The sequence below is a fragment of the Erpetoichthys calabaricus genome, chromosome 3 (genome assembly GCF_900747795.2).
Source record: "Erpetoichthys calabaricus chromosome 3, fErpCal1.3, whole genome shotgun sequence".
NCBI classification, from domain to species: Eukaryota; Metazoa; Chordata; class Cladistia; order Polypteriformes; family Polypteridae; genus Erpetoichthys; species Erpetoichthys calabaricus.
Genome location: NC_041396.2, coordinates 263,745,658 through 263,763,904, shown reverse-complemented (window position 1 = coordinate 263,763,904; position 18,247 = coordinate 263,745,658). Strand labels below are relative to the sequence as shown.

The following is an 18,247-nucleotide window of genomic DNA, read 5'->3' as shown; positions in this document are numbered from 1 at the left end:
CTAGTGCTCCATTCTATAAGATAATAGTGCCCACTGTGGACACGGTGCGTTACAACTTCCTGGTTAGTGCCTTAGTGTCCAACCAGTGTCCAGTACTTTTGGTTGGTCCAGTCGGAACAGGAAAGACATCAGTGGCCCAGAATGTCCTTCAGTCTTTGGATGCCACCAAATGGTCTGTGCTGTCCGTCAACATGTCTGCTCAGGTGAGAAACATTCCTTTGAAAGCACTTCTTGCCATTCTTTACGTTGTGGGTGCCCTACTCCCATTTTGATTGAACACTGCAGAACTAAACACGGAGTCTGTTAACTTACTTATTTGGGGGGTAAACAATTTAAACTAAATGTTGAAAGGTTGACTTTTCCATGCCCTGTTAGTGCACTCTTATTCTATTGAAACTTCAGTTTCATTGCCACAAAGGGAAATTATTTTTCTTATAATTGATTTAGCTGATTTAATATATTATAATGTGTGAGTTACTGTCTTACACCCCAAAAACATGAGGCTGAGTCTTAATCTTCAGAATGATCAGCTTTATTAACAACTTCAAAAAAGGAACAGCAAGCATATTTATTGAATCAGGAGCTGCCACTCTATAACACACAAACACCACAAGCACGCAGTGACTTCATTAGTTATTCCGCCTCGGCTCCCTCCTTCAGACCAGGCACTGATAATCCTCCTCCTCAGGTTGGTCCCACGGCTGTGGATCCGTGATTGGGGTCGGATCGTCTTGGAGGAGAGGGGACAAAGAGAAAGTGGGCCAGGTCATTGGCCGAATTAAAATAAAACCCAACCCCCCCACGTATCCATGGCTGATGGACTGTGAGCTGTGAGCAAACTCGTTGTCATGGGTGATGAGTTTTCTATGGCCGACAAACGCTCTACTGTGTGATGGGGCCGTGAAGGTGCTGTTGAAGCAGGACGTGTAGTGTGGCGGGGCTGCTTGCACATCACAATATTAATATAAGCATTCACTTTGTTTTTAGTTAGTGCACTGACTATTGATAACTTCAGAATGTTATACGCATTTATAAATTAATACAAAAAAAATCTTTTTTACAAAGAAATGCCGTGTGCCTTTTTTTCTGTAAAGACCATATTGGTAATCATATACAGTAAGTAAACAGTAATGTTTCGTCAGTAATTGTGTATCTTGTTCTCACCTTGGACGCTCTTCACACGCATATTGCCCTCTTTTATCGCCTCTTTCTCCATTTATTTTCTTAGTCTCTCATATTTCCTTGTGATTTCTTTTACCTCTCCTTACTGGTAGTGCCCAGATATCCTTTCAAAGCCACCATTCAGCCTAGATCTCCAACTGTTTCTCCATTATACCCTCATAGATGAATGGCCTCTGTAGGATTGAATGGCACTGTACACTTTCCTTTGACATGGCAGACTAGTCTTTTGCATAAACTGCAGCTCCAAGTCACTTTTTTTTTTTTACTGTTTCTTCTACCTGGCATGGTCTGCAGGCGGTACACCAGCTCCCCAAACCTGACACAGACAGACACAGGACACAAATTTTGCACAGCTCACAAGGTTTTTTATTCATAGGAAACGCTGTTCAAGCATTTCCCACAGCACAGTACCCAAGTACAATACAGCATATCAATTCAGCCCTTTGTCTTTTCTCTCTGTCCTTTTTTTTCTATCTGTTTCTGCTCCTCCTCCAGCAAGCTTCGTCATCTTCTCCCTCTCAACTCTGGCTCCTGGAGCAGGGGCAGCTGGCTCCTTTTATATAATCCCTGGGAGTGCTTCCAGTGTCCTGTAGGATTGGTCTGGAAGCACTTCTGGGTAAGGTGGGAGCTTGATGACAGGAGTCCCTGCAGCAATTACAAAGGGTCCCAACAGGGCGGAGCCACCAAACTCCAACTCCCAGTTTGCCCTGTGGGAATTCAAGGTGCTGTAGCAACCCTGGGGGGCTGCCACCTAGTGATCCAGAGGAACTAATGCCCTGTGCACATGCTCTCCCCAGGGCCTTCCACTTTGGAGGTGTCCCGGCCCAGTAAGGGCACCATCTATCCACCACACTGGTCAACCACTGCAAACTTTGAAGAACAAAATTTTGCACCAATTGTCCCACCTTTCTCACAATCTGTGCTACTCATCTCCTTTTTCCCCTCTTGGTTTAACTATTTCACTTAACTGCTGCTAAGACTACTGGCAAGTACTATTCAACATCTCCAGGCCATCCAAAGCACTGCTGCTAGACTTCTGCTGCTGGTTAACCTTCATTGCCCCTCTGCTCCTTTTTCTGCACTGGTTTCCTGTTATAACTAAGATCCAGTTCAAAACCTTTGTGCTTTCAGAACTCAGCTCAGCTTTACCCCTCAGTTAGTCCAGTCTCTTGTCTCTCCATATATCCTTCCAGGAATTATCCATTTTGTTTTTGACCTGCCTTCTTTCTATCACACCTCTCTTCAAATAAGCTACAAATATATGGTCTGTCTTAGTTCTTGCTGCCACGCTGTGGACTGAGCTACATACACTATATTGGCAAAAGTATTGGGACACCCCTCAAAATAGTTGAATTCAGGTGTTCCAATCACTTCCATGGCCACAGGTGTATAAAGTCAAGCACCTAGGCATGCAGACGGCTTCTACAAACATTTGTGGAAGAATGGGTCGCTCTCAGGAGCTCGGTGAATTCAAGCGTGGTACCGTGATAGGATGCCACCTGTGCAATAAGTTCATTCGTGAAATTTCCTCGCTACTAAATATTCCATGGTCAATAGTTAGTGGTATTATAACAAAGTGGAAACAATTGGGAACAACAGCAATTCAGCCACGCAGTGGTAGGCCACGTAAATTCACAAAGCGGGGATAGTGCATTCTAAGGCGCACAGTGTGCAGAACATGCCAACTTTCTGCAGAGTCAATGGCTCCAGACCTCCATAAGCTCAAGAACAGAGCATAGAAAGTGAGCTTCATGGAATGGATTTCCAAGCCTTACATCACCAAGTGCAATGCAAAGCGTCAGATGCAGTGGTGTAAAGCAGACGTGTCCTCTGGAGTGATGAATCACACTTCTCTGTCTGGCAATCCGATGGAAGAGTCTGGGTTTGGCAGTTGGCAGGAAACGGTACTTGCCTGATGCCATTGTGCCAAGTGTAAAGTTTGGTGGAGGGGAGATTATGGTGTGGGGTTGTTTTTCAGGGGTTGGCCTTGGCCACTTAGTTCCAGTGAAACGATCTCTTAATGCTTCAGCATACAAAGCCATTTTGGACAATTTCATGCTTCCAACTTTGTGGGAACAGTTTGGGGATGGCCCCTTCCTGCTCCAACATGACTGCGCACCAGTGCAGAAAGCAAGGTCTATAAAGAAATGGATGAGCGAGTTTGGTGTGGAGTAACTTGACTGGCCTACACAGAGCCCTGACCTCAACCCAACAGAACACCTCTGGGATGAATTAGAGCGGAGAGAGCGAGTGAGCCAGGTCTTCTCGTCCAACATCAGTGTCTGACCTCACAAATGCTCTCCTGGAAGAATGGTCAAAAAATTCCCATAAACGCACTCGTAATCCTTGTGGAAAGCCTTCCCAGAAGAGTTGAAGCTGTTATAGCTGCAAAAGGTGGGCCAACTCCATATTAAAGCCTATGTATTAAGAATGGGATGTCATTAAAGTTTGTGTGTGTGTAAAGGCAGGCGTCCCAGTACTTTTGGCAATATGCTGTATCTCATCCAGTTCAGGCAGTAAATATAGCGCCTAGCATTGCTGAGTCATGGATCTAGCATTCTGCGTATGAATCCAAGTTTCTGCTTAAGTGAAGTTTGCATGTCCTTCCTGTATCTATGTGTTTTTGTTTTCTTGTGGTACTTTAGTTTTCCCCTTACACTCCCAAAAATTTAAATACAATCAGTTGCTTATGTCTTTCTCCTCTGTAAGCTCAGACTGTTTAAAGTGGACAAGGACTGCCATCATTTTTAGCTTCATTGCCTGGTTTACTGGTCTGACAAACCAAACTTTATAAAAGCTCCAGCAGATTAGCAAACATGCAGTTAGTTAGTTATTGGGGCTGACATCACTGATTTGGTAAGTGTGTGTCAGAGGACAGTGTGAAAAAAGTTGGAAATCATCTCATCTGATGACAGACACCCATTACACACAGAACTTAATTCAAATAATCAGGGAGGACAGTCACTTTAAAGAGCCCACACAAATCGCTCCATAAATTCCTTTCTTCCAGTGCAATGCGTCTTTTTAATAAGGAATATCAGAGATAATATAAAATTCCAATAGTCATGCAACCATTTTTGGTTAAAACAAACCATCAAACGTCTAGGAGTAGTTAACAAAGAATATGTTTTTCAAACGAAGTAAGTATTTTAGATTTAGATTTTAGTTTTAACCTGTCTCTTCTCTGCTTTATTTTCATTTCTGTTTGTTGTGGGATATGACGGAAAAGGCAAATTTCCTATTTTCTTGTGTAAACATGATTAACTGAAACCCTTGAACCTTGAATGTTAAGGTAACCGGTGTGAGTCTAGACGTGTGTCTGAGTGGGCCTTGCATTTTACTGCCGTTTCATCCACAAGTGGCCCCTGTCTGGCACCCAGAGATACTGGGATGAACTCTGGCCCACCACTCTGATTTGGGTTAATTAGGTTTCAGAAAATTATGTTTCTGAATTTCACATATTCTACCTTTGTGTTTTCAGGTGGCTGTTAACTTTGCACTGTCTGCCTGGTAAAATAACACAACATAACAGTTTCGAAACCATCACTTGTGTTCTGTGTGTACTGATTTTTTTTTTGCCCTGGGTAAGGATTCGTGTTAAATAAAGAATAAATCGTATCTGTTACTAAAAATTTAATAGATAAATAATACAAAACAGTCCTCACGTAGAGCCTCATTAGCACTTTGAAATGTGTTAGTGCATTTAATATCTTTGATTTCAGTTTTTGTAAAACCGCTTTAACATTTTCACCCTTTTCTGCCACCAAACCACTGCATGTCACAAATTAAAAAAATATAAATCTCACATCCATAGCGCAGTCATCTTTGATTCAAGTACAAAATGTTTGAAAATAATCCTTTCTCCAAGATGAATGCCAACTGTCTTTACATATCACAGCTCACAACCGTCTTGTCTCTCTTTGTAATTATTTTGTCATGTCAAATAGTCATGCACCTCTTATCTTAATTGTTCCCTTTACTTTGGAGAAGACCCAGGACTTGCCATCATTAGCACCTCCTGTATGTGGAGAACAAAGTCAGTATGCAAGCCTCAGACCTGCTATTTGTGATTACTTTGTATGTAATAATCTGTCATAAAAATGTCTCTTATTCCTGTTAGTTATGTACAAATTTAATCTCTGTCACAACATTCTTAGCTGTCATCCATCAAGTCCCACACACCTGCCAAGTAGAAACTTGGCCTTTCCGTGAAATGTACTACAGCTTACATTTACATTTAATTATTTGTCACATGTGGTTGGCATGGTGTGGGTGACACAACACAGAGCTGCTGCCTCATTGACCAGCATCCTAAGTTTGAACCTCGGTGCCCTCCCATTACAATCTGGAGTTTGCATATTCCTCAGTTGTCTGTATGGGTTTTTCTCGCAGTACAGTACTCCAGTTTACTTTCCACATCCTAAAGACTGTAAATGACCTTGTAGGTATATCAATGAGTGGACCCTGAGATAGACCAAGGGTCTACCCAAGGTTTGTTTCTGCCTTGCCCATTGCTGCAAGAAATCATTCTTGTTTCCCACATCTCAGCAGATTTGAGAAATTAATTTTATTCTTCAGATGCTCGTATCAACATATTTATTCATCAACCCCATCCTAGTACTTGTTTCATCTCAAGATCTGTGCCTTCCCTGTTTCACTCAACTGTGATGCCTGGGTTGACTGCAGCTGGTATTTCCTTCTTGAACCCAGGTCATCAATAGTCATGAGCCGAGTTGGACTTAAGTGAATAATAGTAATAATAATAATAATAATGGTAATAATAATACATTTTATTTTTGAGGATACATAACATCTACAGTAGATGTAAAATGTCCATTGTTTTTTTATTCCAACAAAAATATCATAATATCACGCCTGGACAAACTGGTGAGGAAGGCAGGCTCTACTGTAGGCATGGAGCTGGACAGTTTAACTTCCATGGCAGAGCGACGGGCGCTCAGCAGGCTCCTGTCAATAATAGAGAATCCACTGCATCCACTGAACAGTATCATCTCCAGACAGAGGAGCAGCTTCAGCAACAGACTGCTATTCGTTCCTCCCTCACACTATGCGACTCTTCAATTCCACCCGTGGGGGTATGGGGGGGGGGGCGGGTAAACGTTAAAATTTTACAAAGTTACTGTCTGTCTGTATACCTGCATTGTTAGCACTCTTTAATTTAATATTGTTCTTTATCAGTATGCTGCTGCTGGAGTATGTGAATTTCCCCTTGGGATTAATAAAGTATCTATCTATCTATCTATCTATCTATCTATCTATCTATCTATCTATCTATCTATCTATCTATCTATCTATCTATCTATCTATCTATCTATCTATCTATCTATCTAAAACAGTGTCCAAACAATAAAGTGCAGTGCCTTCTCAATCTGTATACAGTACAGTGTATATGTACTCCTCCTCTTGGCAATAGCATGGATGGATAAGTGAAAAAAATGAAGGTGTTGTGACAAGGGAAAGCAATCAGGATGATACATTGTGTGAGTTCTGAAGTGGACGATGGAAGCTCAACCAAAGCTGAAGTAAGATGTAGTTGCACACTTGAGGTGCGCTATGTATTAATATTGAGTCCAGCTGCCAGGGAGGGAGAGAAAAATACAGGAGGAGCTGGGATTCCTCATGCCAAGACAATAGGTTGTGACTCATGGCTATAGTGCAGTTTAGAAGAGAGGGGGGTTAAACACAAAACACAGGGCCGGTCAACCCAATAGGCAACATAGGTGAGTTCTATGCACAGGCATAACAACAAGGGTGGTCCATGCCCACCCCCTTTGATTTTTGTATACCCTAAACCACACAAGCCCAGGTCTTGCACCCTGAGAACATCACCATCAAAACTCACATATGAACAGGTGATATTTACACCTTCACCTAGGGTACCAAAAATGCTAGCACCTACATTGACTGTACATATAGTTCACAAACTTATATATCTTTTCTATAAGGTGCTGTTTACAACTTAATTCATTCTCCTCCTCCTCCTTCTTCTTTTTCTTCTTTTTCCTATTCATCTTTTCCCACTATGCACCAAATACCCAAAATAATTATACAGTGGAACCTCGGTTCATGAACGTCTTGGTAAACATACAAATCAGTTTACGACCAAAAAGTTTGCCAAACTTTTGCCTCCGTTCATGACCACACACTCGGTATACGAACAAGCAAGTTTCCCTTTCGGTTTGTACATGTTCAGTCTCTCCCTGTGCATTTCCTGTGCAGCGAGCAAGAGAGAGAGCAAGAGAGAGAGCGAGAGAGCTCGACACACACACACACACACACTGGCAGCGCGCGAGAGAGAGAGCTGGACACATAAGGTAGGAAGGCAGTTAAAGAATGCACTGGGCTTGATTTTGTTTTCACTTCTGTTTACAACGATCGGTTCATAGTCTGCATTGTTGCAATGTTACTTTTCTTGGTGGTTTATTAAATTACGGATTTTTTCAAATGTTCATTTTTTTCCCTGTGCTTAAAACTCATTAAAAAAAAAAGGGTTTTTAGCTAGCGGTTGGTAGCGCTATAGCGCAAACTATTGCAGTGTTAGTTTTCTCTGTTGTTCAAGGTTTTCTCCGTGTTATTCAATGTTTTTACATTTAGTTTACCATTACGCTGTGCATTCTATGGTTTAATTAACTATATTTGTGCTTAAAAACTTAAAAAAATATATATATTTACATACAGTTCGTATGTTCTGGAATGGATTAATTGTATTTACATACAATCCTATGGGGGAAATTGCTTCAATTCACGACCAAATCGGTTTACGACCAGAGTTTTGGAACGAATTATGGTCGTGAACCGAGGTTCCACTGTACTATGTACTATGTGTCTCCTCCGCTTTTGAACAACCTTCCCTTGATCACAGTCTACTGATGGCACTTCAGGAAACGACACCTCATAACAGGCTTTCAGCACTTATCCTCTCTTCTCATCTTCTCTCCTGTGACATATGGGATGGAAAACAGTGCACTTTTGCTTTATAGACAAGGTTTCGTTCCAAAGGAAACACTTTCTTACAAACAGTAGCTAGAGGGATGCAGGGATCAACTGCCTTCACACACAACTCTCATATCTCACTGTAATAATAGTCAAAGGTGTCTCCTTCGCAACACCGCACTCGGTAGAGCCCACCCTGTCAACTTTGACGGGTGCGAGTGTCATGTTTCATTTCATTGTGTAGTTCACATTGCAGGCAGTGCCACTAAAATAAATAAATTAAGAAAAAATTAAATATGTAAAGAAAATAAATAAACGAAAAACATTTCATGAAACATTTAACTATTTATGCTCATTCATCTTTTTGTGTTTTTATTTATTCATACTGTAGTTACATTTCACAATACATTTATTTATTTGCATATTTATTTATTTTATTTCGTCTGAAATATTCCTCTATACATAACAGGGCCTTAATACCACTGCTGATGCCAATAAATAATTAGATTTTTGAACTTAAATTCAACTGGGCAAAAAAATAACAGGCTAATAAATTAAAGGATTTAGCTTCCTGTCCCTAAACTCAACATTCTTCTGAACTTTTCCATATAAAAATTATATAAAATGCATAAATGTATAAATTTGTTTATGCTTAAATATAAATTTTCCCTTTTTATTTGTAGACAACATCAAATAACGTTCAAGACATTATCGAGAGCCGCATTGAGAAGAGAACTAAAGGGAATTACGTCCCTATCGGAGGAAAGAAGCTAATCACATTTATGGATGACCTCAACATGCCTTGCAAAGACACCTTTGGCTCCCAGCCTCCTCTGGAGCTCATCCGACTCTGGATAGATTATGGCTTCTGGTATGACCGGCAAAAGCAAACTGTCAAAAATGTCAAGGTGAGCACAGGCCACATGGTGGATTAAGCATCCTTCAGTTCTCTTACTTATTTAATCCAGTTTAGGGCTGCAGTCCTAGACCTCTTTTGGAGATGTGTTATGCCTTGGATCCTCTAAATCATTGCGTCTGATGAGTGTTCTCTTTTATAGGATATGTTTCTCCTGGCTTCCATGGGCCCCCCCTGGTGGTGGAAGGACTGAAATATCAGGACGACTGCAGAGCCGATTCAATCTCATCAATATGACTTTCCCAACTGTAAGAATGCATTTGTGAGGGGTATAGTAGATGAGAGGTTGCTAGCATACACTGATACAGCACATTGCCACAACCACCACACGCCATAACCACCTCAGGATCCCAGATTAGGACCTGAGTGCAGCCGTACAATGGGTGATAACAGGAAGGACAGCATTTTCTGTGTCTCTGCAAGCTTTCTCATTAAATATCCATCAGGTAACCTTTCTGTACTGAGATGGACTGGTCACTTCTCCAGAACTGGTACCTTTCTGGCATGTAGTGCTCCCACGTTACAATTAGGCCACCTGTTTTTATGAGTTTTGAGAATTTTAGGAAAACATATAAAATTAGGTTTTACTGAACACATTGCTATACAATTGTAAATTATAACATCTGAAATTAGAAAGACATTGTCGCTAAGCAAGCTATAAAGACTTGAATGTACAGTATGACTTTAAAAGATCTGAACACTTTCAAAAATACATTACTCAATAACTATCATATGTAATATGCGCCAAACTGTAGCATTTCCCTTCATCTTCTCCAGATTTTTTGTTTGAAAGTTATACACATTGCTGTGTGAACCCATCAGCAGTGAAATGCGACAAAGGGTCTGGAATGAATTAGACCACAGGATTGACATGTGGCATTGACACGAGGAGTACATGTTAAGCATTTTTTAAGATTAAAAATAACTGTTGAGAGTTTCTTAACAAATTAGTTTAGAATACATGTTTATATGTTGTCCAGGATAAACAAGGAAAGGAGTCAAAAAAAGTTTGGAGCAGCTACCCATATAATTTTTTTCCTGGCTACAAAATGGAGATAATTGATGTTTACAAGTTTGAGTCCAAAACTGAATCAACTCAATAGCACAAAGATGGCGGCTTTAAAGGAGAGGAGATAACATCAGTAGGGCCGGAACCGGAAAGTGACATCACCATTGGCCCCAGAACTGGAAGTGACATGATCAGTGGGACCTGGAAACCGGAAGTGATGTCGTCTGGGCCAGGCGAGATTTCCCGTAACTGGTCTGCAAAGAAGTGAATGAAAGAGTTAGTGCACTCCGTCACACCCTGGTCTGGCATGGAATTACTCTCATTCAGGCCCTTTAGCTGCCTCCCATGCACATGTGTGTGGCAATGTGTAGAAAAGAGAATGATTTCACTTGTCAACCACAGGGGTGGCAGATTAATGTAGGTAATGGGGTGTAGGATTGCTGTTTCACCTTTCAGCCGAGATGCTAGAAATATGAAAAGATTTGTACAATTCATGAAAAAGGTTCAAAAATCAGCAAAATTCTACATTAACGCTTTCACTTTTTCTGTTGTAATTCGAAACGTGGCCAAAGACTTACTTTCACAAATAACCCAAACATGCTTATTGAAATAAGTAAAATAATGCTGTTTAATGCAGAAGATTGATATATGCAAATATGTAAATAGATATATGTGTATTTCGATATTTATATATGAAAGACAATAACAAACAATATAAAACATCAAATTATGATAGCTTAGTTTAACTTTTTCTCTTTTATAGAAGAAGACACATAACTTACATTTTTCTACATCCTGTCTTATGAAATTACAAAATTTCTGTGTGTGTGAAATGCTGCTGCACTTTCTGACTGGGTTTAGAGAGAAACTTATAATACAGAGCCAGAACTTATCCTTCACAAGGTTATTATCTTTTAGTTAAATGCACGCCAATACCACAATACAGCAGCTTGGTTTTGTTCTATCCACTTTATTAAATTACAATTGGTAGTTCTTGGAAGCAACCAAATTTACACTTATTGTTTCAGGTGAGAGATGCTTTGTTCCTTTCCTGGTTTGCCTTTTCCAGACACGTGGAAGGATTTTCACAGCTGTTCTTTTTCTTTGTTCTAGAGGTCTCTTTCTTCTCCTTTGGTTGCACATTCTGGTTGGGTGTGGTAGTGCAGTTTCTGTTTAAGTGTTTTACACAGTGCCCTTGGTTGCTAGCATAATTACGTCTTCTGATCAAATGGTAACTTGCTGTTTCAGCAAAGTGAATGCCTGGTTTACGTAGGTTTCTATGTCTTGCTCATACACTTGCTGTTCCTCAGCAAAGTTGAACTAATGGCAGCCTTATCCAAACTCAAACATTCCACCCTTCTAATGCAGCACAGTTGCCCTCTGGAGTAAAGGGATTGCTTCAACCTCCATTGCAGCCACACCCTATCAGCTATGGGTTCTGGCTATGTTCAGCCAAATTACGGCTAGGTTTGAGCTGTAGCATGATGAGAGAAGAGCGATTAGTTATGGTGTTACAGGGTTTTTAAGGAGGAATAGAGGTCTAATCATTGGCTTCTTGGCTTCACATAAGGCCATTCTCTTCATTGACCACTGGTGAAAATGTCTGTCCACCAATGTTGTTCTGCCCTTTGAATACAACTTGAGTCCGTTTTGCACCTTCGAGAGAGAGAGATGTCCCTGGCCATTACATGTTCAGGTATCAATCATCTTATCAGATAAGGCTACAGTTGCTGCATTCCAAATAGAGACCCAGTCAGGCAAACTGAGGTTCTTTAGCTGTCAGCAGCAATAAGTGTGCCTGTCAGCAGTTCACTAAGACAGGATTTGGGTTCCAGCCTGGCAAAATGGATAATGGCAGTCTGTCCTACATATGATACTAAATGTCTGTTTATACTTTACGTGTCTGCATAGCTGCGATGGACCTCATGACTTAAATTTTCTCATGCCACACAGACGTGTCCCCATATTTTTGTGTCTATGTGATTCTGTGTGCTCTGCTAGACAACCAAATGTGGATGTGTTTATAGAGAAGGCCAGTGTGTGGAATGATTCTGCTTCAAGGCAGTGCCACACAAACACGATTGCACTATAAACAGAGCAGAGAGTGCATCCTGTATCCACAGCTGTGTCTGCAACTGTCTGTGTCTGTTCTGTTTTGGAGTATAAATGTTCCTTTAGAGGTGGCACGGTGGCACAGTGGTAGCGCTGCTGCCTCGCAGTTAGGAGACCTGGGTTCGCTTCCCGGGTCCTCCCTGCGTGGAGTTTTCATGTTCTCCCCGTGTCTGCGTGGGTTTCCTCTGGGCGCTCCGGTTTCCTCCCATAGTGCAAAGACATGCAGGTTAGGTGGATTGGCGATTATAAATTGGCCCTAGTGTGTGCTTGGTGTGGTGTGTGTCCTGCCCAGGATTGGTCCCTGCCTTGTGCCCTGTGTTGGCTGGGATTGGCTCCAGCAGACCCCCGTGACCCTGTGTTCAGATTCAGCGGGTTGGAAAATGGATGGATGTTCCTTTAGTTACTGAGTAACACATTTTTTGAAAGGCTTCTGATGTTTCTGAATTATCCTGTATACAGGGAAAGTAGTCCTTCCCAACCCTGAGTTAGCACATGCAGTATGTTGTTACAAGTTCTTAGAGGGCTGAATTGCTCGTTCATCTTCAAAATAATTTAAACCTTTCAGCATTCTATCTATCTGTCCATCAGTGGTCAAAGCTGCTTAAGGCCATATCACATTAGACCACTTTTCCTGTGATTTTCAATCGTGGCTTTCATTAACATAATCTTAGAGAGTTGGAGGCAGTCGCATAAAATGACATATCCAGTGACTCACTACAACTACTTTGTGACTAGATTCTGTCTAAGTCAAACAGGTTTGATTTTTACTTTCTCATATACGAAGTATAGGGAAAGTATTGCAATCGTCCAAAGATTCGATGTTTGAGATTTTGATGAATCTCAACGTTTTAGACCTCCCCGACTTTCTCGTATATGAAGTACAGGGAAAGTATTGGAATCCTCCAAAAACTACATTTCGAGATTTTGATGAATATTGACGTTTTAGACCTCCTTGAGTCTGAAAATACCATTTTTGGAATTATGTCAGTGTGTGTGTGTGCGTGCGTGTGGGTGTGTATGTATGTAAACACGATAATTTGAGTACGTTTTCACTTAGGTCACCCAAATTTTGCATACAAGTATTAGGTACAAAACATAAATTTCTGTCAACTTTTTGGCTATTTCTGTTAACCGGAGGTGGTACTTTATACCTTTTATTCATGCAGACGCAGAGTGTGATTTATTCAACTTTACTTTTATAATAATTATTCAATATATTATTAATTTCATTTGATTTGTTGTTGATGGTTCTTTAATGTACATAATATAAAAATATAATCATTTTCTTGTGGTTTACTCCTCAAATATCCATCCCCATATCTGAGTATACGAGAAAGTCTAGGGGAGACCACTCCCGATTTTTCTGTTTGGTTGCAGGAGTCGGCACTGTATGCATGAATCCTGAGTGAGTGCTCACCCAGAAGTACAATTTATATAATGAAGTGACGACAAATAAGGAACCTCACAAACAGATAAGAAGCTCTCGTGTTTTATGTACCAAGAAAAAATGGATCAAAGACAAAAAAAACAGCCAGGATTGTGGCTGAACTTACTGTACGTGTTAACCTTTCATGCAGCACTGACTCACTCAGGGAGCAGACTATTAGCTGTCAGAAGTAAGGACGAGCATGTGTCGTCACACAGTCACTAAATTCGACATAGACAGTGATTTTCAGTTGTGTAAATTGACGTAATCCAATGACAAGTCTGACATACCCAATGATTGCAAGTCTCATAATGTGACATTGGCTTTAATTGGGTTCAGGATCATGGGGGCTGAAGCCCTTGAACTATTATAATAGCAATTTAAATACACAATCATGATTACTAATATTTCTTAAGATGGAACTGAAAAGGAATAACTTCAATCAGTGTTTAGTTTTGCTGTCTTCATCCCTTAAATAGCATCCAGATAGTCTATAGAGTAAAGAACAACATCTGAATTTTTCAAAAGCTTGTAGTAAGGGTGACAGCAAGAAGGGTGCTTAGCGTGACATCTGGACAGAGGAACGAGGAAAAGGAAACCTTTTGGTGGAATGGGGAAGTACAGGAGAGTATACAGAGGAAGAGGATGGTGAAGAAGTGTCAGAGAGATACAGAAAGTAGACAAGAGTACAAGGAGATAAGGCGCAAGGTGAAGAGAGTGGTGGCGAAGGTAAAGAAAAAGCGTATGATGAGTTGTATGAGAGGTTGGACACTAAGGAGGGAGAAAAGGACCTGTACCGATTGGCTAGACAGAGGAACCAAGCTGGGAAAGATGTGCAGCAGGTTAGGGTGATAAAGGATAAAGATGGAAACGTACTCACAAGCGAGGAGAGTGTGTTGAGCAGATGGAAAGAGTACTTTGAGAGGCTGATGAATGAAGAGAACGAGAGAGAAAAGAGGTTGGATGATGTGGAGATAGTGAATCAGGAATTGCAACGGATTAGCAAGGAGGAAGTAAGGACAGCTATGAAGAAGGTGAAGAATGGAAAAGCCGCTGGTCCAGATGACATACCTATGGAAGCATGGAGGTGTTTAGGAGAGATGGCAGTGGAGTTTTTAACCAGATTGTTTAATGGAATCTTAGAAAGTGAGAGGATGCCTGAGGAGTGGAGAAAAAGTGTACTGGTGCAGATGTTTAAGAATAAGGGGGCTGTGCAGGACTGTAGTAACTACAGGGAGATAAAATTGATGAGCCACAGCATGAAGTTATTGGAAAGAGTAGTGGAAGCTAGATTAAGAAGTGAGGTGATGATTAGTGAGCAGCAGTATGGTTTCATGCCAAGAAAGAGAACCACAGATGCGATGTTTGCTCTGATGGTGTTGATGGAGAAGTATAGAGAAGGCCAGAAGGAGTTGCATTACGTCTTTGTGGACCTGGAGAAAGCATATGACAGGGTGACTCGAGAGGAGCTGTGGTATTGTATGAGGAAGTCGCGAGTGGCAGAGAAGTACGTAAGAGTTGTACAGGATATGTACGAGGGAAGTGTGACTGTGGTGAGGTTTGCGGTAGGAGTGATGGATGCATTCAAGGTGGAAGTGGGATTTATCAGGGATCGGCTCTGAGCCTTTCTTATTTCCAATGGTGATGGACAGGTTGCCAGACGAGATTAGACAGGAGTCCCCGTGGACTATGATGTTTGCTGATGATATTGTGATCTGTAGCGATAGTAGGGAGCAGGTTGAGGAAACCCTGGAGAGGTGGAGATATGCTCTAGAGAGGAGAGGAATGAAGGTCAGTAGGATCAAGACAGAATACATGTGTGTGAATGAGAGGGAGGTCAGTGCAATGGTGAGGATGCAAGGAGTAGAGTTGACGAAGGTGGATGAGTTTAAATACTTGGGATCAACAGTACAAAGTAATGGGGATTGTGGAAGAGAGGTGAAAAAGAGAGTGCAGGCAGGGTGGAATGGGTGGAGAAGAGTGCAGGAGTGATTTGTGACAGACAGATATCAGCAAGAGTGAAAGGGAAGGTCTACAGGACGGTAGTGAGACCAGCTATGTTTTATGGGTTGGAGACGGTGGCACTGACCAGAAAGCAGGAGACAGAGCTGGAGGTGGCAGAGTTAAAGATGCTAAGATTTGCACTGGGTGTGACGAGGATGGACAGGATTAGAAATGAGTACATTAGAGGGTCAGCTCAAGTTGGACGGTTGGGAGACAAAGTCAAAGAGGCGAGATTGTGTTGGTTTGGACATGTGCAGAGGAGAGATGCTGGGTATATTGGGAAAAGGATGCTAATTATAGAGCTGCCAGGCAAGAGAAAAAGAGGAAAGCCTAAGAGAAGGTTTATGGATGTGGTGAGAGATGACAGTGATGGGTGTAACAGAACAAGATGCAGAGGACAGAAAAATATGGAAGAAGATGGTCCACTATGGTGACCCCTAACGGGAGCAGCCAAAAGAAGAAGAACACAGGATTCAGTATAAAGTGATTTGCATGTGTGAAATAATGCAAGTGAAGAAATGTGTGCGTTCCCTCCTACATTGCACTCCAGTGTTGCCACTCTAGGATTCCACCTCTTTAAAACTGGATTAGGTTAAATTATTAAATGACTGAATGGGTGTGTTTGGTTTCAAATTGTAGGCAGAGAGGCCATAATTCAAAGAGCACAACAAAGCGCTTGCATCCTGATATTGTTGACACATTAGGTAAATCTTGGACAAAATGCTCAAGGGTGCATAGTATTAAAAACAGCGGGCAATGTTTTCAGATTGATCGTGCGCACAGATTAACGTATAATCAAGTTGTATGGTTTGATAGCACAAACCCAGTGTGCCGGGATGAGCTGATGCCCATGATGAGCCACAATAGCATTATTTTAATTGGAAAATGTCAGGTTACCCTTCAGTTGAAATATTTTCTGGATTCCGAATACATTTTTTCTCTTTTAATTATTTAATCTTACATTATGGTATTTACTTTTTAATTAAAATAAAATCTTTCAGTTAAAATCTTTCCAATTTTCTAAAGAAGAGTTTTTATATCTATTTTAATTAACTTTCATTTTTTAATTTTTTTTTGGTTTTATCTGTAGCAAGTTTTTGCTGGTTCAGCTGTAATTATTTTTTTCCTGAAAGCTTAAACATCATCTGATAGACAAGCATATGCTAGTCCAGGTGCCATATAAAATAAAGATTAATTGATGTCTGCACTCTAACGTCATAATTTTGTTTGGTTTAACAGCAAGTTGCTGCCAACACAAATTCTGTCCTCTAATGACTATTTGTGACTTGTATGAAACATGAGGGCAGTGTAAAGCCAAACAAGAAGAAATGTGTCTAAAACTGGATATCTCATAATATCTCATTATTACATATGTTATAATATTTTATAATTAAATATAATAACTATGAGAAGGGTACAGGCTCTCTTAGTAAAATGAACAAAACATGGCCAGCATGCATACCTAAACAGTACCTCTTATAATGCTGGTTGAACTCCTGCTTGTGACATCACTCCCATTTCCAAATTCACTGGAGGTACAGTTGAAATTAGCTTTTAAGTTCCAACCAGCAAACACATTCAAGGTAATTTTATCAACTCCTTCTATGAACAAAACTGATGTTTGGAACTCTTCATGCATTCCTACAGTTCTTAATCTGAGATTGCCATGTGCCTCAATATTAGCCTTACATTATATTGAGTGCCCCACTGCTGCCACCTGCTGTAGTCAGGAGCTCCTCTATCGGTTGGGTGCAGATCCCAGAGGATCAGACTACTCTACAGAGTGCTAGGATGAATGCCCTCCAGCTTTCCTGGAAAACATACTGGCACTAATTCTGTTTCGAATGGGCACCCTTACTCTTAACCCTTTCAGCATGTCGTACATAATTATGGGGCATAGCACGTATAAAATGCCCTACAGTTTCAATCCCAACTGGGTCCTGCTTCACAGTTAGATAAGAATAGTATTTAGAATCAGTTCAGTGGCATTACTAGGCTAAAGTGCCCATCCATTTTCTAACTCTTTTATTCAGATAGGCCTGAGGAGTTGGTGCCTATCCCAGAAGGACTGGCCACAAGGTCAGCACCAACCTCGGACAGGATGCCAAGACCTTCACATGGCCCACTCACATATGGAACTGGCTGTGACACTTGTTAGTCACCGGTCATCACTAAAGTTTATTTCTCTCTTTTCTGGTTTAGATGGCTGTTCCCCGTTAAAAGCAGTAAATCAATAAGCCTGTAGGTTATTGGTGATAATTTTAAAAGTTTCCTCCATTGTTATTCTTGTGGAGCTGCTCAGAAAGTCAGTACACTTGTCATGGTCAGATATGTTTCATTATGTGTTTGCTTAAACATCATAATGTGTTATCCTATGACTTGCCATATATTCACATTCAGTTCTGGATTCTTAAATATGACTAAGAAATGTATTTATTTATTTATTTACTTTGAAACAACATTGAATTGGCACTCGTGTCCACGATCATTTTTGAAAATGAGGCCCACTTTTTTGGGCAACATTTGTCATTACTTTGAAATACGTTGTGTTTGCTATTACTACAGATTAAAAGGCTTTTTCAATATGGTTTATATTCTATTAAAAATGCTTTGAATGGGGACAAAGTAAAAATGATTAAATAAA

At 40.8% G+C, this 18,247-nt stretch overlaps 1 protein-coding gene across 1 annotated transcript in view; it reads left to right on the top strand.

Annotated features, from left to right (window-relative positions):
- Positions 1–18,247, top strand: part of dnah2 (dynein, axonemal, heavy chain 2) — a 518,592-nt gene that overhangs the window by 322,850 nt on the left and 177,495 nt on the right. Inside the window, 4 exon segments of the mRNA XM_051924101.1 lie at positions 5–203; positions 8,820–9,044; positions 9,195–9,221; positions 9,223–9,300. Coding sequence (XP_051780061.1) covers positions 5–203; positions 8,820–9,044; positions 9,195–9,221; positions 9,223–9,300 — 529 coding nt within the window.